Genomic DNA, 22,409 nt, shown 5'->3' with positions numbered 1-22,409 from the left:
CACGTCTCCCGTGGTCCCAAGGCTCATGGACACCCAGTGGGACCTGCTTCTGACCAACCAATCCATTCCCCCAGCTCCTCAGGCCACCTCCTGAGGGCCCGTGCGGACCTGCTGCAGCTCCAGTGCAGAAGTGTCCCCCTCCCAGCCATGTCAGGCGGCGGCCGTGGCAGGGCCGTGGCGTCCGCCAAGTGGAGCCTGATGTCTGGGAGCGTTTGGCAGCCTGAAGGCTGTGGGCAGCGGGAAGTGTGAAGGGACGAGGATCCTCTATGCCGAGGGCATCCCATCTTCTTGCCATTGGCAAAAAAAGAAAAAAAAAAAGACTCGAAATAGAATCCATCGTTGGTTTTGTGCTGGGTTTTTTTTCTTTTTGTTCGAGTGGTTTTTTTTTCCCCATCTTTTTGTTGTTTTTTTAAAAGAAAATACAGTGAAGACACTAGAAAGGGGGAGAGAGAAGACAGATCAGGTGCACATCTGCCTCTGGCTACCCATCTGCCAGCGGCCTTCAGCTCCTGTCTTCCTGCCCCAGAGGCTTTGAGCTGGTCCCTCTCTGGGGCACAAAGTAGGTGCTCCATTTTCACAGAAAAGACACAGAACCTCTCTCCCTCTTTTTGGTGAGCAGCCAACCCCCAGCCACACATCTGCCCCACCCTGCCACGGATGGACTGGTTCCTGGGCCTGAGGTCTGACGAAGGTAAACTCCGATTTATGCCCCAGAGCTACCTGTGGAATACATTTCCAAAAAGCAGATCGTACTCAAGATGTCCTGGTGCGAGGTCAAGCCTGTGAAATGTAAGCCGCTGCCCGCCATGTACATATTCCCCAGGGAGATCCGACATCCCCCTACGTACCGCCAAAGGAGCCCCAAGCGGGTTCCCAAGCGGGGCCCGAATGCAGAGCTGCGACATCCCACCTCAAGGCCTCGGGCAGCCACAAGCTCCATGGAGGCTCACACTAGCCAGAGGGCCTCTCCTGGGCTTGCGGAGCCACCAAGGGCCTTCTTTGACAGCAGATAAACTCCTAAGTACAGGGCCTGTCTTCCGTGCTCTGCATGAAGCGTTTAACGGCCCAGAGGCGGGGACAAGGCTAGAGCCCTGGGGAAGGTCGGGGTGTGGGGCCCCGGACTCAGTCCCTGCTACCAACCTTCCAGAATAGTTAAGGCAAAGCGGGGATGGAGGACTGCCCCACGCAAGAGGGAGTTTTCCAGCAGAAGTTAGCTGGCGTGGGCCGGGCCCTCTCAGCGCACACACTGGGCTCCTCCAGGGGGCCGTGGGTGTTTCCAGACCTGATGGGGCTACGTCTGCAGCAGACTTCGGCTCACCTAAGCAAATACTGGTCCGATGGTGGCTCCTCACTTCCCGAGGTGGTCAAATGGCACGCTTGTCTTTGGGAAGGGAGGCAGAAAGGTGGGAGGGGTGAGCTGCTGGCCACGGCACTTCGGCAAGTCTCTCCCCACCGTGGAGCCCCACCCCCAACCCAAGCCCCTCAAGCCAAGGGCAGGGGTACGTGATCTCAAGGACCCGGGATGTCTCTGTTTTGTAAGATAAGAACCCTGCCCCCAGCGACAAAGCAGCTGCTCAAGGCCACATGTGAATGGAGCCGCTGGACTCCCAGCCTGTGGCCTGTCCTGCTGAGACTCCTCCACCATAGGCAGGAGGCCCAGAGCAGGTCTCCTGCCCACCTCTGCCGGACCCCTTCCCTGGGCAACCCCGGATTCCCCCTTCCCAACTTCCCTAGCCCAAACATGGTCCCTAAGTGGGGCCAGCCGACAGGGTCCACCCATCCCTCCATGCTGTGCGGACCGGGACGGCGGGGGCTCGCTGATGGCAGGGACCACGAGCCCCTCCTCTGTGAGCGCCCCGCCGCCCACGCAGGCTGGGCCCCTGGCAGAGGGCTGGGTTCCAGCTCTACTGCCTGCTGGGGCGGTTACCTCTCCTGGCTCGGCTGTGAGGCACAGAAGGGCTGGCGTGAGGGCAGCTCACCTGTGAGGCTGAAATCCGGGAGACCTCTTGCCGCCCAGTGAGGTCGGAGGACGAGACGTTGGCGGGGGCGCCCCTGTGTAGCCTCATGCTCACCTTCCTCTCTCTGTCGACCCGTGAGATCGCTCTGGGAGAAGTATTGCCTGGAGAGCGAAGCGGGGGGAAGCTGCCCTCAGCACCTGGGGCCTGGCCACCCCGCGCCCCCACCCCCCGCCGGGCCCCGCGCTGCCCAAGGTGTCTGCTCACCAGCTTGCTGGATGCGGGAGGCAGGGGTGGAAGCCACAGGCTCGGCCGCACTGCGGAGCCGACTGGCGGTGGCCCCAGTGGGTGGGCCAGGGGGCAGGGCGCGGGTGGCGGACCCCCGGAGCTGCCCCATCCTCTCCTCGCGCTCGTGCTCTCGCCGCTCCCGGTCCACGTCCTCGGGGTTCCGGGCTGCACCCTGTGGGTGTGACATGAGACCTGGTCAGCCCTGCGAGGTCAGTGTGCTCCGGGATCTGGCACTCCCTCGGGGTCAGAGCAGGGGGAGGCAGGCCAGGTGGGCGTCTTGGGGAAGTGGCGTCTCAGAAACCCTCTGGTCCGACCTCCTCCCCACAAAGCAGGAAGCCCAAGAGACCTGGAAATGACCCATGATCACACCGCCCAGAGAAACAAAGACGCGCAACTGCCCGGAAGGAGGAAGCTGGGCCCGAGGGGCAGAGGGAGGTCGCATGCCCCAAGACAACCAAGGGTACTCCGTGGCCCTCCCAACCTGGGTCCCCTCCATGTACAGAGGGGCCCCAGCTCCTCAAGGTTTCCAAATACAGCAGGGCAGGTGTTCAGAGGCCCAGAGAGAGAGTTACAAGGCTAGCTGAAGGTGGGGCCAGGACTCAAACCAGGCTTCCCAGTGCCTAGCCAGGGAATCTTTTCAAAGGGCTGTTCTTCCCCTGCCCCTGGACCTGGCAATGGCTTCTGGCAGGTGCTGTGGGGACCACAACCAAGAGGCCCGGGGGACCCACACAGATGCTGCCTGCCTTGGGATAGGAGCTGGAGAAGGAATGGGCTAGATGCCCCATGGAAGAAAAAGAGGCCCAGCAGGCAGGCTGTGGCAGAAGGGATGCGTGAGCCCCTGGGGGCTCTGCCGTCTGGCCACAGCCACCCCCAGTGCAGGAGGAGAGGAGGAAGGCCCAGAGAGGAGTGCAGCATGGGAGCAGCGCCAGGCCGCGTCACCTAATTGGTCCTGGGGTCGTCCACAGGGAAGGGCGGGGGCTGGCATGAGGGGGGCCGCATTTGTGGAGAGACCTGCAGGCCGAGTTGGGGGCCTGCTCACGGGCCACGGGGTGCGGGCTCCTGCAACCCTGTCTCTCCCAGAGAACTGGCGGAGAAGGCCCTGCTGTCCTTGGGAGATGGGGTAGGGGTGGCCCTTTGACTTTAAGCAATTCCGAGAGATAGCAGCTGGGGATCCCTGAATCCTACTGAAGAACCAAGGCCCAGAGAGGCCTCAGGACCCTCCTGGGGCCACACAGCTCAGAGCAGAGCTGGGGTGTGAACCCAGGCTTCCGCCACCCGGTCCCGCTCTGCTCTCCGCACCCCCAGAGGACTTAGCAGAACATTCTAGGGATGCATTCCCAGCCCTCCCACCCACAAGCCTGGAAGATGGAAGCACCAGGGCACCATCTCCCGACCTCCACTCCTCACCCCGGGTTCCCACCCACTCAATTACAGATTGGCAAAGAGAACGTCTGGCCAGAAGCACAGCAAAACCTATGATACGAGCTGCAGCAGCCACTCATTAAACATCCCATCCCATGGCCAGAGGGCACATCAACCCCACAAGGCAGGTATGAACTCACTCCCTGGTGGGAGAAACTCAGGCTCAGTGAAGCCAAGGGATTCACTCAGAGGTGCACAGCCCAGGGGCCGTGGATGAGCGGAGGGCTGGAGCCCCTGCCCTTTGTGACCTCAGGAGGCTCAGGCCAACGGCAGGCTCAGGCCCGCGGCAGGCTGAGGTGAGCTACTCTCTCCATTTCCAACCAACCCAAGTGATGCCTCAAGAAACGCACACCAGGGAGGTCTCTTGGCTTTTTATTTGCCCATGTGAAAACACCAAAAGGTCAACATCAAAGTCACACAAGCGTTCACCAGTGTCGTATGGACCCCTGTCCTTGGCTGTGTCGAGTTTCCACCTGGCCAGCTAGTTAGACCTCGGAACACAGTGGCTCTGTGTGCTGAGAGCAGCACCCCAGGCTCCAGGTATCCGGGGATTCCAGGGCCCTGATGCCAAATGATACGAGGCGGCCACTCCAAGGAGGGAAGTTCTCAGTCAAGGGCAGGATCCTTCCCATGGAAGAGTCTGTGGCCCACGGCGTCCAGCATGGTGTCCAGTCTGCTGGTAGGTGCTGATGAAGGTTTCTTGCGGGGAGAGGGGTGACGTGGGAGGCGCTCGGTCTCGGGGTGAAAGGTGGAAGGTCTCCATCACGTGTCTGCAGATACTTCTGCCCCCACTACAGTGGTGACGGGTCAAAGGTGCCCAATTATCCAGTATGATGGCCCTCAAGTCAGAGATCGGGGCAGGATAAGGCTGTTGGCACCTTTGCTCAGCTTCTGAGTCCAGGGCCTGTCTCTAAGGGAATCCCAGGAAGGGGTCAGCGTGCCAGCAATGGGTGGAGAGCGTGCTCCCGGCCTGGTTTGAGGCGAGATCTTGTCGGCTGGATGGTCCCATGAGAAGCTCTGTGAGGAGCCATCTGGAGTAGCAGGTCCCACAGAACTTTCTGTGATGATGGGTATGTTCACATCCGCCTTGCTGGGTATGGCAGCCACTAGCCAGCCGCTTGTGGCTCCTGAGAACTTTAAACGTGCCAAATGCAACTGAGGAAGTACGTTTTCAGCTTTAATTAATTTTAATTAAAAATTAGCCACATGTAGCCAGTGGCTACCACGTTGGAGGGCACAGGCCTGGACGATGCAAAATCCATTCCTGGAGCTATACCGAGAAAAGGGCCAAACTCAGCCCAGAACCAGGCTCAGGAATGACTTTCTACATGGATGAGCAGGTACCCAGTGCCCTGAGCAGTGCCCTGGGGCAAGAAGAGCTGGCCCCGGGCCCTCAGCTGTGCTCCCAGCCGGAAGGTCTGGGGTGAAAGGTGCCCCACTGCCCATCTCTCACCCCTGGTGCCCTTCGGCCTGTGGGACCCCCAACCTCTGCCCCACTCCTTAGGGAACAGTACCAGGCCACTGTTTGAGAGCCAGAGGGAGGAGGGGCACAAGACCAAGTGCCGATCCCAGCGTCCTGGAGAACAAGGCCTCGGTCCTGAGCATCTGGTGGGGCAGGCCGAGGGCACCCACCAAGAGGCACGCCACGATGGAACGCCGTACACGGCAGCGGCGTTTAATGAGTTCAGGTTCGATGCAGAGGCCACCGACAGGGCCTGGCTGAGGCTGCTCCTGGGCCCACTGCCACCAGGCCCCTCCAGGGCAGTGAGCATCGTCCCTCCTTCAGGCTCTGTTCATCAGGCAGCCGATTTGTCCCCAAGAATCTCGCAGCAGGGCCTTCTCCATCATGCCTCTCCACTGTACTCCCACCATGCCAAGGGATGTCTCCTTGGGCCTAGCCCCGGTGGGCTCAGGCACACCTGGGGATGTCAGAACTGGGGCCCTGAGGTCCAGACCACAGGCCAGGAGTGTGTGTGGGGCAGCTCCTCCATGGGCCTATCTGGAGGGTCCTGGGTGCCCAGGGGTGCCAGGCACCTGGAAGGGACAGAGAGAGCACAGCAGGGGCTCAGCCTCTTGTGCTCACCCCACCGAGCGGTACGTCTTGGAGGCCAGGTCTCGGAGGGTCCTTACCAGTACGTGGGTGGGTACATGGACCCGGCACAGGCACAGGGGCGGGGCCTGGGCAGTGCAATAGCGTCGCTGTCACGGGGCTGAGCCTGGCTCGAGGAAGCCCCCTTTTCCAGAAGAGACGGGAAACAAGACATAGGATTTCACAGATTCCGGGGCTCTAGGCCCAGCTGACTACAACAGTTCTCCCCACCCCACCCCCAAGACTCTTGAGAGAGAGAGAGAGAGAGAAAGAGAGAGAGACAGAGAGGAGGCGCCTAGCAAGACCCAGGGTCCCATGACCAGGAAGAAGGAAACCACAATGAAGGGGTCCAGGCAGGCCAAGGGGGCCTCAGTGAAGGCCGCCACCTGGGAGGTACAGAGCAACAAGAGCAGGATGGTGTAGGCCACGATCAAGACAGCAGGGGGGCCCACCAGCGCCATCCGGGCCCCACCCATCCAGGCGCCCACGATGGACTCGAGGCCCAAACAGGCCCTTTGGGTGTGGTGGGAGGTGGTGCCCCGCCTGGGCCCCGCTGACCGCAGCAGCACGTGCCGTCAGCACAGATGACGCTGGAGTGGGAGGAGAACGGGGGTTCCGGGACCCCGGTGACGTCACCTGCACTGTCCGGCTCATAGCTCCCGTCTTCCGGGAGCCCTGCCCGCTACGGGGTCACGCTGGCTTTCCCAGTCCAGTCCCCCAAGCCCGCCTCGGCCTCCAGGTGACTCACGAATTTGAGCATGTTCCAGTCGAAGACGTAATCATAGGAGAAGCCCTGACGGTGGAAGAGGTTGCGGAAGAGCTGGCGCAGGTAGGAGTAGTCGGGCTTGTCATCGAACCGCAGCGAACGGCAGAAGTTGAGGTATGTTGAGAACTCAGCTGGTGGAGGGGACAGAAGGTGTCACCATGAGGCCCATGTGCCCCCAGGGCCCCCAACAGCCGGCGGAGTCCCACCCAGCCACCGTCCCCACAGATACTGCTGGTCTAAGAGGGGTCAAGACGAGGTCCAAGAGGCCGTCCTCCCTACAACAATCCATGAACTTCAGCCTGTCAAGAGCCCGATGGGAACTCTAAGCCCCAGGAGGAGAACTCCCCTTTCCTCCTCTGAAAATCAGAGGCAAGAGAGGACCCTTGTGAGACAACAGGAAATATACATATTGGCTCCTGCCCCTGGGCCCCTAAAGCCCTTGTACCTGCCTAAGTGGTAAGGGCAGTAGGAGTGTCTTTTGCTCTAAGGAGGAGACTCTGGGTTAGGGCTCCCGGATGGGGGCAGGTCAGCAGAAAGACCAATCCATGATCAGAAGCTTGGAATTTCCAGCCCTCAGCCCCCCCACTTCTCTAGAGAAGGGAGAGGGGCTGGCGATGGAGTTAATGATCACCCGTGCCGACGTGATGAAGCCTCCATAAATATCCCAATAGCATGGGGTTTGGAGAGCTTCCCAGTTGGTGAACACATCCACATCAGGAGGGTGACACCCCCCAACTCCACGCACAGAAGCTCCTGCTTTCGGGACCCTCCCAAACCTCACCCTACCTATCTCTTCCACTGGCTGTTCATCTGTATCCTTTACCACATCCTTTAATAATAACCTGGTAAACAAGTAAGTGCTTCCCTGACTTCTGTGAGCCCAATTAATCAAACCCAAGGAGGGAGTCATGGGAACCTCAGGTTTATTTATAGCCCACCAACCAGACGCACAGGTGGCAACCTGGACTCGTGACCGGCATCTGAAGTGTGGTGGGGACAGCCTTGTGGGACTGAGCCCTTACCCTGTGGGATCTGACACTACCTCCAGGGAGATAGTGTCGGAACTGAGTTAAACTTTAGGACACCCGGCTGGTGTCAGAGAATGGCTTGCTGAGGGGAAAAGAACCCCAGACCTTTGGTGACCAGAAGTGTCAGAAGTGAGGTGTTCCGTGAGAGTAGTAAAGGAGACTCCCAGGAAGAGGAAGGTCTGGAGTTCTTCCTGACATTCAGCCCTTACGAGGTGAGGCCGGAGTGTGGGCTGGGGACACTCGCTATTTACCAGCCAGGCCTCCCAGTTGTGCCTGAACAGTGGCAGAGCCTGTGATTGACGTTCTGGTGCCAGGCAGTGGTAGCCCAGGACAGGCTCGTCTGCCCCTCAGAAGGGGCCTCAGGGGTCCCAGGCTAACCACCTGCCCCACTGGGCTACTCACAGGGGTAGCCTTTGCAGAGGACCTCAATGGGCGTCGACATCTTCTTCTCGCTGATCCGCTCGTACTTCTGGCGCTTGGTGGCCGCTTTGAGGCCCTGCCAGGGCAGGGAGCCCAGGTTGAAGTACATGAGCACGTAGCCCAGACTCTCCAGGTCATCTCGACGGCTTTGCTCTGCAGAGTCAAGGACGAGGTGAGGGGCAGGGTCCACTTGGGCTCCCGGCTGGTGGGAGTCAGGACCCCTTTCTCCAGGACATGCTCCTTGATTGAGGGGAACAACCCCCCCCGTGCACCCAGCACGAGCCCCACCTTGTCACATGCTGGCTTGCTGCAGCCCCACTACGAACAGGCACTGTTATCACCCCCTTCTACAGAGAAGGGGCCTGAGGCTGAGCTTTTCCAACACAACTTAGGCCTAGTTTTTCCAGCTCAGGCTCTCATTCATTCAGCAACTATGCAGTAGGCACCCCGGGGCCTTCTTGCCTGGCCCACCCCGCGGAGAAGGCTCAAGCAGTGGCATCAGACAGGGCTGGGGTCAGTTCTGACTTTGGCACTTGCTAAGCTGTATGACCTTAAGCGACCTGTGTCACACGGTGAGCCAGCATTCCCCACACGTAAAAATGAGGAAACAGGGCTTCCCTGGTGGGCAGTGGTTGGGAGTCCGCCTGCCGATGCAGGGGACACGGGTTCGTGCCCCGGTCCGGGAGGATCCCACATGCCGCGGAGCGGCTGGGCCCGTGAGCCACAACTACTGAGCCTGCGCGCCACAACTACTGAGCCCGTGTGCCACAACTACTGAGCCTGCGCGCCACAACTACTGAGCCCTCGTGCCGCAACTACTGAAGCCCGCGCGCCTAGAGCCCGTGCTCTGCAACAAGAGAAGCCACCGCAATGAGAAGCCCGCGTACCACAATGAAGAGTAGCCCCCGCTTGCTGCAACTAAAGAAGGGCTGCGCACAGCAACGAAGACCCAAGGCAGCCAAAAGTAAATAAATAAATTTATAAAAAAAAAAAAAAAATGGGGAAACAGCCTTGCGCACCAAGGCTGCTGCGGGGATGAGTAAGGCACGAGAGGGCAGGTGCTCAGCACCCCACAGCTCTTCTTGTGAAAGAGAAGAGCTGCCTGTGCGGCCAGCCAGGGGAATAAACCCAGGCTGCAGAAGGAAAGCCAGGGTCCTGGCCAGCAGCCCGTGGGTGTACTCTGCTCCTGGGCCTCGCTCACTCACCAATGCCCAGGTGGGTGTTGATGGAGGCGTAGCGGGCAGTGCCAGTCAGGTTCTTATTTTCCCGGTAGGGGATGTGCTGGTGGGTGCGGGCGTCCCGGTACTTCTTGGCCAGGCCGAAGTCAATGATGTACACCAGGTTGCCCTTCTTCCCCAGCCCCATGAGGAAGTTGTCGGGCTTGACGTCCCGGTGTATGAAGTTCTTGGAGTGGATGTACTCAATGCGGCTGATCTGGGGGAGGGGAAAGCAAGTCGTTCAGCACACGTTCCACAGAGGGGCTGGGGCCGTACAGATGGAAAACACATCCGTGGTCCCTGCCATGGGCCGGGGGGAGGGCCAGATCAGTCTGCAATCACCATGTATGATGATTTCAAGGGTCAGGTCACGGAAGGCTTCCTGGAGGAAGTGACAGTAGAGAGGAACTCTGAAGGAAGAGTTCATCAAGTTCGCTGTGACAAAGGAAAGAGAGCAAGGCAGGAAAGCGAATGGCAAGATCTAGAAATGAAGCCCAGAAAGGCATTCAGGCCTCACCTGCCTGGCTCTACACCACAGAGGACATGAGAGGCCCTCAAGGGACCAAAGAGGCATCGCGAAGGCTGTTCTGGCAACCAGACTGGGGGGAACAGGAGGACCAGTGAACCCTAAACTTGGCAGGGGTGACAGAGATGGAGCAGACCGACAGGATTTGTCCCCTGGCTTCCAGAGGACACCAAAGTAAGGCGGACACACAGGCCCTTGTCCTCCTTTAAACAATGTGTTAAAAACTTAAACTAACATATAGGCACACAATAGGTCCTCTGGCAGGTTGGTCCCCTCCCTGGGCCTCAGGCTTCTGAGTATCTCCTAAACCCTTTTTGAGTCTCCTGTCCTATGAGAATCTGACAACCCTCCTCTGCACACACACATCTAGCCTAAAACTGGAGGATGTTTGCAGACGTTCTGGAGGGCAGCCACAGCTACAGACCCCTATGTAACAAGATCTCCACGTATCATTCCAGGGCTAGAATTCTATGCTTTTAAAATTTTCTTTTCCTAAAATTTTCCTCCTTTGAACTTATAAAGGGATTGAGGACCTAAGCATTGCTTGTCCGTGGGCTCCTGCTCTGGTCCAGGCACCGTGTGGCATCCCAGGTGACCGCACAACAACCCAGCAAAGGGAAGACGCTCCTGAGGAGACCGAAGCCCAGCAGCTCACCTAAAGTCACCCCACGGGGACAGGACCCAGGTCTGTGCGACAACAGGCTTTACACTCACCTGAGGGCAGGGTCCCAGGCCTTGCCCGGAAGCCCAACCGAGCAGGTCTGGAGTGGAAACTGGGAGCCTGCATTTTAATACCCCCTCCTTACCTACCCCCCAACCATGGCTGATGGTCAAGGTCCCGTGGTCCTGGTCCAGGAACCAGGCCCGTCCTACGTCGCTGTCACTGCCTCCTGCTCCAGCATCCTCCAGCTGGGTACCCAGTGCCCACTGGCACGACAGGGCAGGGGAGGTTGGAAGGGAAGCTGGGAGCCCCGTCCCCAGCCCGAGTGGGCAGGTGGGGGACTCACCATCTGGTCGGCCAGGAGCAGCACTGTCTTGAGGCTGAACTTGCGGGAGCAGAAGTTGAAGAGGTCCTCGAGGCTGGGCCCCAGCAGCTCCATGACCATCACGTTGTAGTCTCCCTCGGCTCCGCACCACTTGATGGACGGGATTCCCACTGAGGGGGACGCAGGGCTGTCAGGGTCGGTCACTCCCCACCCGGCCCAGCCCCAGGGCCCCTCCCGCGTGCGCAAGCGTGCACATGCACAGAGCTCCTCAGGCCCCGCCCCCTCCAGCCCCCTCCAGCCCTCACCTCCCCCCTGCATCATCTTGTAGAACTTGCTCTCGATGTGCAGCTGTGGGTGCTTCGTTTTCACACACTCAAGCTTGATGGCAACTTCTTCACCAGAGGCGATGTTGGCACCTGCCAGGGGCAAGGGACCGGGGTCACACTCAGCAGGGCAGGCAGCACCAGACCAGGACCAACTAAGTGTCTGCCCCCAAGCAGCTCAGCGCCCCTTGGGGGAGGCTGTGCAGAGGGCCCGGCACTGTATCCAAGGGAAGCGGACGGACTGTGGGACACAGAGCAGGCACCCGACCCAGCCTGGGTGGGAGGGGAGAGCCAGAGCTGCAGCTCATGCCAGGGGAAGGAGGTGAGGGCTATGGACCATTCAGAGAACCGGAGGCTGGGGCAGCAGGAAGGCTGGATGCGAGGGGGCTCAGGGCACAGCCGAAAAACGCTCACAGACCAGTAAGGGGAACTTCATCCTGGAGCGTGGGAGCTACTGAGGACTCCCGAGCTGAAGACAGCTAAGGTCATTGGGGTGTGGGGATGAGGAGGAGAGAAGGGAGGGGGGCAAGGCTGTCTCAAGAAAGACCCAAATCCCCGCTGCACCTGGCCTCAGTTTCCCCAGCTACAGTAAGGGGTGGGCTGACTTGGAGGGCTGGGGGCTAGGCTGAGAGGCTGGTTCCTTCTTGGGGCCAAGCGGGACTGAGCTGCCACAACTAAACGGTGTAGTCTTAGCACACAGACAACAGAGAAAGTCCGGAGGAGGGCACAACGACTGGAAGAACTGAGGACAGGCAGGATAAAGCCGGCACCTCAAATCAGGGGACGAGATGGGGCTATGCAACAAACGTCCTTGGAATAACTGGCATCTGAGAAAAGACAGCCCAGCTCACAGCACGCACCGGAAGTCCAAAGTGGAGCAAAATATAGTACGGGGGGAAAAAACCGGAGTGTAAGTTGGCTCAGCCACTTCAGAAACCAGGCTGGCCTCTACCTGGTAAAGCTGAACCCACACAAACCCTTGGCCAAGCCAGTCCACTCCCAAGTGTATGCCCTTCAGAACCGTGAGCACCGGGAGGACACGAAAGGACCTGCACAGCAACAAAGACCACAAAGTCCAGCACCAGAAGGATGGCTACAGGGTGGTGCAAGCGCCCCGGGGATGCCACAAACAGTGGAAGGCATACCCGATGGCTAAGCGGGTGGCTCTCAGCATCTGAACCCTGAGTGCAGACAGCAAGGAGCAGCACCGTTCACAAGAGCCAGAAGGTGGAGACACCTGAACGTCCATCAAAATAGGCATGGATAGCAGACTCTGCCTATCCCTGAGAAGGAACGGCGCACTGACACATGCTGTGGCATCAGTGAACCTTAAAAACACTACGCTCAGTGAATAAGTCACACACTGAAGGGCAAAGAAATACTGTCTGATTCCATTACATGAAATGCCCAGAACAGACGAATCCATGGAGACAAAGAGTAGACTGGTGGTTGCCACAGGCTGGGGGCAGGGGGAAATAGGATGGGCCTGCTTAATAGGTGCAGGGTTTTCTTCTGGGTGATGAAAACGTCTTGGAACTAGGTAGGGATGGTGGTCGCACAACACTGGGGCTGTACTAAATACCACTAACTTGTGTACTTTTAAAATGGTTAATTTTTTGTGTGAATTTCACCTCAATTTAAGGAAAAAAAAAGAGGAAGGAAGAGACAGAAGGATGCAAGCACAGTTCTAATTGTCTCAATTTCAAAACACACAACACTGAAATATATATAGTTTAGGGATATAAACATGCGATAAAACTAACAGAAGAGAATAACTTAAAATGTCAAGATAGTGCTTACCTCTGTGTGGGGGAAGCAGAGGGCGGGACGGGGTGGGGTGGGGTACCAGGGGCCTTCAAGGTGACAGGTAATGTCCCCCTCCAACTGGGTGTTGGGAAGGATGCCTTATACCATGGACATGTTTTATACATTTAATAAAAAAGTAAAACAATGAGATGTTAGAAGAAAGGAGCACTGCCTTTTAATTTGGGGGTAGGCAAGGCTTTTTATCCTGACTTAAAATCCAGAAGCCATTAAAGAAAAAATAAAAAATAAAAAAGGCTCCCTTCCCTCCTCCAAAAAAAGGAATCCCTCTCCACGGCAAAAACACCAGAAACAAAGTCCTAAGAAATAGTGCACACTCTTATCAATAGCAAAGAGCTAACATCACACTAATATATGAGCACCCACAAAGCAGTAGGAAAAGGACCAATGACTCCATAGGAAATAGGGTAAAGGATTCAGACACACACTTCACAGAGAAAGAAAGAAATCATTAGTATAAAAATGGCTTACTCAGGGACTTCCCTGGTTGTCTAGCGGGTGAGACTCCGAGTTCCCAATGCAGACGGCCCGGTTTCGATCCTGGTCGGGGAACTAGGTACTGCAGGCATGCTGCAACTAAGGGTCCCGAGTACCACAACCAAGACCCAGAGCAGCCACAATAAATGAATAAATAAATATTAAAAGACCACGCCCACCCAAGCTGGCCTGCGCTCTCGGTGGGAGGGGTCACTCCTCCCCAGCGGTTGCCATGTGAACCGGGGAAGCCTGGTTGCAAGGCCTCTCGGCTCCCTCCAGCTCCCACTCTGGGGACTTTACTCGATACCCTCGCACGGTGCAAAATAAGGCCTGGACGAGGCTGTCCACTTAGGCTGTTTGCAACAGTAAAAGCTTGGAAACAACCCAAATGTCCAGCAGTGGGGACTGGTTAAATAAAGAAAGGCCCATCCATAAAACGGAACACAATGGAGAAAGAAAAGAGGAAGCTCTCTTGGTGCAGAAGTGGAAAGATCTCAAAGATACAGGAAGTGAAAAAGCAAAGTACAGAACAGTATGTATTATATGCTCTCCTTTCAGTGGTTAAAGAAAAAAGTGCAGAAACAATATGTATCTGTGTTTGTTTGTATCAACATAAAGAAACACTCAAAAGGAACATGAGAAACCAGTCAAGACTGGGCAGGGTTGGATAAGGACAGGAGGGGAAAAGGACACTTCTGATACCATGTTACGTCTTGTCATTTTTTTCAACACCTTTGTTGAGACGTAATTCACATTCTACACAATTACTTCTTTAAAGTGTACAATTCAGTGGTTTTCAGTATATTCACAAGGTCATGTAACCAACACCACAATCAATTTTAAAACACTTTCACCATCCCCAAAACGCCTGCATCTCTTAGTGGTCGCTCCCCATCTCCCCCAACGCCCCAGCTCTAGGCAACCACTAATCCGCTTTCTGTCTCTACGGATGTGCCTACTCCTGATATTTCATATAAAGAGAATCATGGGATATGTGATCTTTTGTGAATGGCTTCTTTCACTTAGTATGTTTTTGTGTTTTGGTTTTTGGTTTTGTGTTTTCATTTCTGAACCACTTAAAAAAAAAAAAAAAAAAGTGGATTCCCAAATCCAGTGAGCAATGGGAGAGAAAGTGCTTTGCAAACTGTAAAGTGCTTTTGACACGTCAAAGCTCATCACTGGGGAGAGCCTCACACGTTTCCAGGCAACAGTGAGGATGGGGGTGGGGGTGGGGGGGAGCTGGGGCTCACTGCAGTCCACTGGCCATGCAGTGGGAGGAAAGGCTGCAAGGGCTCCTGCTGTGTGAGCAGGACCATCCCAGACTGTGGTCACAGCACATGCAAAGGCCCGACAGGAGCGGGTGCAGTGAACGCTGGGTGGTCTGGTGCAGCTGGAGCTCGAGGCGACTGAAGAAGACAGTGGAAAAGGTGAGTCAGGGGGAGATGGGAAGGGGCTCAGATGCCGAGCTACGATCCTGGCCATGAGCCTGAGACTCCAGGGGCACTGCTGACGCCCTGCTCTGGGGCAGTCCTGTGCACCGCAAGGTGTTTACCAGCATCCCCGACTCTACCCACTCGCTGCCCGCAGCACACCCCCACGCTGAGGTGAAACAACCAACAATGTCTCCAGACCTTGCCAAACGTCCCCTGTGAGACAAAATCTGGCCTCCCTCCCCTTGTTGAGACCCACTGGTGTATTAGAAGGCTGCTGCAATTGTCCAGTCGATGGCGGCCCCGCCCAGGCAGGGGGAAGAGACCAAGAGACACTGGATGATGCAGGGCCTTCAGCACTTATGACTCAGCAGATTGCTCAGGGAGCAGAGGTGCCCGGAGAACGTCCCTTCCTGAAATGGGGAGGTGGAGGGGAAAAGCCCTTTGTCCCCTTGAGCTCTTACACCATCCTGCCAGTACTACTGTTTGTATCGTATGAGGAAATGGAGACACCAAAGGTCAATGACCAAATGCCACACAACTTTCCTGATCAGGGACCTAAGCTGTTAGGCAAAGGCTTCTGACCCCAAGCAACTGATGGAAAGCTGTCACAGCTGCCTACGGGTCCCACCACCACCAGACCCCTGCACTGCCTCTGAACTCTACCAGGAAGCTGCCAGTCTTCTCTCTGACCTCCCTCACTTCTCACAACCACTGACCTGAGGCTCAGAGAGGATACGTAACTGGCCTGAGGTCACACAGAACTGGCTGGGGCAGAGCCAGGATCTGAAACTTAGTCTCTAGAACCCCTGCTTTTTTCTCTACTCCAATTCCCTAGCATCTCATTCATTCAATCACCAGACGTATACCGAGCCCTGGGCCACCTGAGGCAGCCCTGCCCTGGAGGAGCTCAGCTCACCTTCCGTGGGAACAACAAAGGATAACTTTGATTAAGTGAAAAGTGCCAGGCAAAGGCAGCAGAGGTGGCCCCTCAGAGAACAAGCAGCCCTGTAGGGGGACGAGCCAGTGTGGAAAACAAACTTGGATGTAGAGAAGGGCTCAGACCTGGCCAGCCCTAGAGGGTCTGGGACCTCGGCAAGTTCTAGGCGGGGAGGGGGATGATCAAGCTCAGGCGGGAGCTCACTCAGACGGTACAACCGGGGGCCGGGCGGGACTGCAGGCGGGCAGTACCCACACCATCACCCGCTGGGGTGCACCACTCCTTCCCCCATCTGCAACTGAGGACCAGAGACTAAGAGGTGTAGAGAGCTCCTGAGGCACATGGCCAGCGGCTGGTAGCGTGGGTGGCACAGGCTCGGCCACTTCCGGACCCCACGCAGCCAAGGTGAGGCCCTACCAGAGCTGGCCCCGCACGATGCCGAGGGGAGGGGGAGGAGGGGCTGGAAGAGGAGTATAGGCCTTGCGGCCACATCCACAAATGTGCTCGCCTTCAGCGGATCCTGGAAAGCAGGGCCTGCAGGCCGCGCCCAGCCCCACCTGCAGAGGCCATCTGGAGTCAGGCCCTGGCACTGGCACCAGTGACAAGGATGTGGCCAGAGCTTTGAACAAAGGGAGCCAGTGAGGCCAGCCGGGGAGGCCCTACAATCACTACCAGCCCCACACCAGCGAGAGGGGCCCGGGAAGGAGCTGGCAGGACACTGCATCAGGCCAGGGTCCCCGAGGCCTGTGCAGCCAGCGAAGGCTGGACAGTCAGCAGAGAACCAGCTCCCTACCCCCCAGCTCAGGCCCAAGAGGACCCAGTTCCTGACAGTAGCAAATCCTAACCAAGACTGAGGGTTGGGGGACAGACACAACATAAAAGCACCACTGCAGGGCTGAGCATGTGCAGAGATTTTGCATGCTGTGACCTCACTACTTCTCACCACCCTGGAGGCCTCGCAACTCCATTTTACAGATGGGGAAGCCAAGGCCGGCAGAGGTCATCACTTGCTCAAGGGCATACAGTGAAGAAAAGAAACGCCAGTACCTAAACCCTGGTAGAATTTACTCCAAAGCCTGTACAAAGGGGAGTAAACCCGGACCTAGTTTTTAAAATGAACTAGATGGGGGCTTCTCTGGTGGCGCAGTGGTTAAGAATCCGCCTGCCAATGTAAGGGACACGGGTTCGAGCCCTGGTCCGGGAAGATCCCACATGTCGCAGAGCAACTAAGCCCGTGCGCCACAGCTACTAAGCCTGCGCTCTAGAGCCCACGAACCACAACTACTGAGCCCTCGTGCCACAACTACTGAAGCCCGTGCGCCTAGAGCCCATGCTCCGCAACAAGAGAAGCCACCGCAATGAGAAGCCCACTCACTGCAACGAGGAGTAGCCCCCACTCACCGCAACTAGAGAAAGCCCGTGCGCAGCAACTAAGACCCAATGCAGCCAAAAATAAATATATTTTTAAAAAAATGAACTAGATGATTACTGGATAAACAGGAAGTACTGCCCCCAGCAAGGTCCCAGCACAGGGACCAGGGACACTGACTTTCTGAATGACCTTGGATTGCCCCTCCATCTATGGGCCTCAGTTTCCCTTCTGCAAAGAGAAGGCCTGGGGCTGGGTGTTGTCTAGCAGCAGGTATGCACCAGCCAAAAGCTGCCTCTCCCTGCCCTTTGCCCTCAAGCCAGTGGCTCCAGGCTTCAGTCCTGAGCCCAAAGCCTCCATGATAAGAGGGTCCTTTATAGCCACCCCAATTTCACACACAGTAAGGAGATGGGCACCCCCTTTCACAGATGAGAAGAGAGGCTGAGGCTCAGATCCCAGGTCACACAGCACATGAGAAATCGACTGGGGACCTGAACTTGCCCCCATATCCCCACCTTCTTCTCTCCTGCCGTAAGTGAAGCCGCTTCACAGGCCCCTGCACGTCACAGCCCCCATTTCCTCTTTCATTCATGTGAGAGGCCTTCACTGAGCCCCCACATGCTGGGCGCCGGGGCGAGAAGGTGGACACAACCCAACGCCTCCCCGCCTCCCCCCAGAGGGGCTCAGAGTCACAGAGCAAACCTTTCCAACAGCTCCAGCCTGCACTGTTCCTTCCCTCTGTTCTGAGCTCTGCAGTGCTTACAGGAGGGTGATCTACTAGGTATCTGACAATGACCTGCACATCTGGCTGGCACTTCACAGTTTACAAGATGCTCTCCCACGCGCCCATTTCACCTGTGCCTCATGAAAGTCCTTAGTGGGCCAGGCAGCAGCATCACACAACCTTCACCAACCGCACAAAGCCAGGTCTGACGGCTCTCTCCCACGTTTTGTCCTCTACACTCTCACTCCCGTGGAGGGCTGTGGGTAGAAAGTTTGCCTTTTCTAGTTTGTTTGTTTGTTTGTTTTCTTTTCTTTTTTGGCCACACGGCTTGCGGGATCTTAGTTCTCCGATCAGGGATCAAACCCACACCCTTGGCAGTGAAAGTGCGGAGTCCTAACCACTGGACCACCAGGGAATTCCCTGTCTTCTCTAGTTTTGGAGAGAAGCCTCGGTGGCCAACTTGATTGTGCCGCCCCCGTCTCAATGTGTGAAGCAGGGACAGCTCGGCACCATCTCTAGAGGCTGTTGTGAGGGAAGACAGCATTCAAACAGGGCCCATCCCAGCCTGAGTACTGTCCAGAGAGTGTGGGCATACGTGTCCCCCTCCCCTCTGATGGGGAAGGGGCAGCTCACTGAGAAGCAGATTTCATACCCTAAGAGGGTAGGGACCCAGATCACTGAGTAAGAGAAAGCCCCCGAGTTCTGAAGCAACAAGCACGGCACACTGACCTGTCAGTTTCCTCAGCCCAGGACAGAACTGACTTATTGTTCTTTTCCCAGGAGGGAAACAGAGGCACAGATGCTTCCAAGGGCACAGGGACAGGAATGGGGAGAAACCCCAGGGGCTGCCACCTTGCTCTAACAACTCCAATCCACGATTACCAACACGATCTCTCCCCTCCAGACCAACAACTGCCAAGGAAGGGCCGCGCCCCCTGACTGTGCCCCCGCACCCCCAGGGCAGCTGAGAAAGGGGCATTCTCCTGGGTCAAGGACGGGGTGAGATGTCTGTGATTTGTTTAATCAACAACAAGAGAGCAAACTCAGACTTTCAACAGGAAGCACATCCAGGGAGAGAGATCCTAAAAGCTAAGACCGACCCCCGCCCCAGCCCTGAGGTTGGCCCTGAGGTTACGGGGGAGCCTGCGTCATTTCGAAGCCTTCCTGGGCTGAATTCCAAGAGGCCGGACCACAGGGAGGGGGCCTAGCTGGGAGCAATCAGCTTGCTCAAGCCTCTTCTGTCCACCAGCATCCTTCCCCCAGGAGACAAGAGACAGGGGTGCTAACCGAGCTTGAGTTTTCTCGCGCCCAGCTGGAGACCCAGCTCATCTGCAGCTAGAAACCAGAGTTAAAAATACACTCCCCTGCCCAGACTGCAGCAAGCGGGATCCCATCCTGCCCTGACTGAGGAGCCCCTCGGCCTGCCTCACCCCCAGCCTGCTGCTTCCCTCCCCACCTGGGACGGTTCTGGGGACAAAATGACCAAAACATGCCACCAGAGCCACGTTCTGACTTCAAAGCATGAAATGTTGGCATCTTTCCTCCTAGTGCCCAGGGCTGTCCCAGGGGCTCCAGAGCCACTGAGCTGGAGCCAGAAACACTCACCTAGGTAGATATCTCCGAAGGACCCGCTCCCGATCTTCCGGCCCAGGCGGTACTTGTTCCCCACACGTAGCTCCATGGTTCACTCTTGCTGCAAAAGTAAGCAGAAACACAGGGTCAGAGAAGAGGGAAGCTGGGAAGGGGGCCTAGCTCCCAGAGCCCACTCTTCCCCCACCAAAGGTCAGGAAAAGCCACGAGAAACTTAGGACACCACCATCCTCCCTCCCACCGTCCAGGAAGGGATTTGACCTTGCTTTGCCTAAGAGCAACCAGGTGTCAGGTAGCCCAATAGCCTCCACCTGTGCTGAGGCTATTAGAACAGGTGTCAGTGTAGCCAGGCAGAAGGGGGACTAGAGACAAGGCCCAGGAGGAAAAGAGCAAAGCAAGCATCTCCTCGGGGGTTACTCATTCAGGGACCCTCCGATAGGAGCCTCTCAGAGGCAGGCCAGTCACAATGGGCAAAGACTCTGATAGGAAAATCAAGGACAAAGGGGGTGATGGGGAGGTGGGATGCAGGAGCTGATCACCCTGGGGGTGCGGCCATGGCAACCACCAGCAAATTCCAACCTCCAGGGATAGGAGGACAGCTTGAACTGTCACCAAAGGAGTTCCTCAGCCCCATCAGGACTGACAGGATCCCCGTGCCCCCATCCTTACCCCAGGCCTCCAGCTTCCAGCACCAAGAATTGGAGGCCAGGTCTTCACAGCCTGGGCTGGTCTTCCCAGAGGCAGACCTTGCAAGTCTGCAGTGTGCCCTGCCAGAGAGGTCTCCTCCCCAACTCACGGGGAAGGCAAGAAAGGGGCCCCCAGAACATCCACCTTCTGGCCCTCTCCCTCTCTCGACCTCACAACACCAAGAACCTCACAAAGGACTCTCTGCAAGGATCTCTTTGGATGAACAGTTTGGGGCTGGTTTTCTTCCAGATCAGGAGGGTCTCCTAAGAGGGCCCTGCAGAGCAACTGAGGGGACCAAAGCCAGGTTTTGAGCTGAAGGACCAGCTTCTGTGGTGTGGGAGGAGGTCTGGGGGGAAAGCGCTGACCTGAGCACTTCCCTCCTTCCTGGGCCCCACCCTGGGTGTCCAAGCTCACGGAACATCAGGGGCCACCCTGGTAGGGATGCCTCTGCTCTGGCCTGGGGCAAAGGTCTGGGCAGCTGAGGAGGAAACTCAAAAGGCCAGGAGGAGGTGGTTTTTGTTCTGGGGGATGGAGAGGGTTGGCCTATGGAATAAGGAGAGGGATGGGGGATCCCTAAGATCTCAGAGGGTCTACGAGAGGGCAAGTGCAGAAAACTATGAAGAGGTGCTGCTCCCTGCACAGGGAACTGAGGCCCAGGGAGGACACGCCACCTGCTCCCCACCCCACCCCAGCAGCAAGTTAGTGAGAGTTTCCTCCCCTAAGACCCAGACAGGGTTCCTGCTGCCCTACCTGGCAGCCTCCACCCTCTCAAACAGGACCTATTTCATGCCAGGGCCAGGAGGCAAACAAAACAGGAAGGTGGAAAAGCAGCTGTGTGCGGCACAGAGGCTCTGCCCCTTCCCCATGCCAAGGACTACCCCGAAAGCCAGACCCACCCGGGAGGGGAGACGGGAGAGCTTTATTCCACAGTTGGTCAGGCTGGAGCTCTCCACCCCAGCGGAGGCAAGGAGCCAATAGCTCCTGCCCAGGAGAGACATCCAGCTCCAGCACTAGTTCCCAGGGAGCCGCCACTAGCCCTTCACCAATGGTCACAAGGAAGGAGCTCCACCCGGCGCCAGCCAAACTCCGGGCTCTCCACCAAGGGCCTCTGCCCACACGCCTGGCCAGTCCCAGCTGAGGTGCCAGGGCTGCCAGCAGAACACACTCCACATATGTGGGAAACTCACATGCCACACACCTCACATACACATCGGCCCGTGTGTACACTCCAAAGGAAGAAAGAAACGCAGACATACACTGTGAGCCCTGCTTGGGGAAGGGGGTGGGGGGCGGGCGGGTGTGTACACACACAAACAACCCCCACCCCCACCCCCGGCCCCGTCCGTCTTCCGCCAAGGCCAATTCAGAGACCACACATGGCAGCCGGGAAAGCCGCAGGTTAGGAAAGGAACATAAATACACCCGCATCCTATATTACATAAATACCCACGCCGGGTTATATAAATACCCGTGCCCTCCGTCTGGGTGTCTTACATAAATACACTGCACATGACCCCCCAACCCCTCCCCACTCACCGGGCTGTCGGCAGAGAAGGGCAGAGAAGAGAGCGTGCAAACAATCAGCCCTGCAGGCAACCACCACTTTTCTGGGCTACCACCCAGACCCGCCAGCGTTCCTCCTACACCCGGGGGGCCAGGGCCCCAAGGAGAGCCTAGACTGTCCCAGCACTGTCTCCCCAAAAGCCTCCCAGAGGAGAGGAGAGAGGCTTGAGTCAGGAATGGAAGAGGCTTTCCAGTTCTTTGCTGCTTCTCTCCTTTGGGGGGCGGGGTGGGGGGGGGTTGGCGTTGCAATAAACGAAGAAAAAAAAAAAAAGGCGGACATGAAGATTCCGGAGTTTCAACTGGTTAAAAAAAATTAGACAAACTACCAAGCAGAACGGCACATGGGCAGTTTTCTTACTCCCTGCCCACCCCCCTCCCCAGCCAGGGCCCTTGTCCCTGGACCATTAAAATAAAAAGTGGAGGAACATCCCAGACACCCAGGCAAAGGAGCCCCAAACAGGCACTTATTGGGTGCAACTTAGACACTCAGGATCCCCTTCCCCGTTCCCAAATCTATCTCGCTGACGAAGGCTGATCCAAAAAGAAAATATGCAAGAAAACTAAGGGAAAAAGTTGGGGAGGGGGCTCACCCCACTTTGAGTTTGGGCGTGAAGAGCTTGGGAATCCTCTCTCTAAGGACACCCGGGCACAAACATAGTTTTATGTTCCACAGAGACTTGCAAAACATGGATTTCTCACACGCAGAAACGGGAGAATCCGATCTGATAAATAACCCCCACCCCTTTCTTTCTCTCCACAAAGGAAAACAGAATCGGTGGCTGGGT

At 57.0% G+C, this 22,409-nt stretch overlaps 1 protein-coding gene across 1 annotated transcript; it reads right to left on the bottom strand.

The window, feature by feature from the left end:
• Positions 1–1,318: 1,318 nt before the first annotated feature.
• CSNK1E (casein kinase 1 epsilon) lies at positions 1,319–19,465 on the bottom strand. Its single transcript, XM_065887634.1, has 9 exons — positions 19,390–19,465; positions 11,003–11,113; positions 10,719–10,867; positions 9,174–9,402; positions 7,951–8,121; positions 6,503–6,651; positions 2,223–2,415; positions 1,980–2,119; positions 1,319–1,381 (listed from the first exon to the last, which is right to left on the bottom strand). The coding sequence occupies exons 1-9, from the start codon at positions 19,463–19,465 to the stop codon at positions 1,349–1,351; spliced, it is 1,251 nt and encodes a 416-aa protein (XP_065743706.1). The 3' UTR covers positions 1,319–1,348.
• Positions 19,466–22,409: the final 2,944 nt, after the last annotated feature.

Source organism: Phocoena phocoena, chromosome 11 (genome assembly GCF_963924675.1).
Source record: "Phocoena phocoena chromosome 11, mPhoPho1.1, whole genome shotgun sequence".
NCBI classification, from domain to species: domain Eukaryota; kingdom Metazoa; phylum Chordata; class Mammalia; order Artiodactyla; family Phocoenidae; genus Phocoena; species Phocoena phocoena.
The sequence above is the reverse complement of the archived record's forward strand: the minus strand, read 5'-3'. Positions and strand labels throughout refer to the sequence as shown.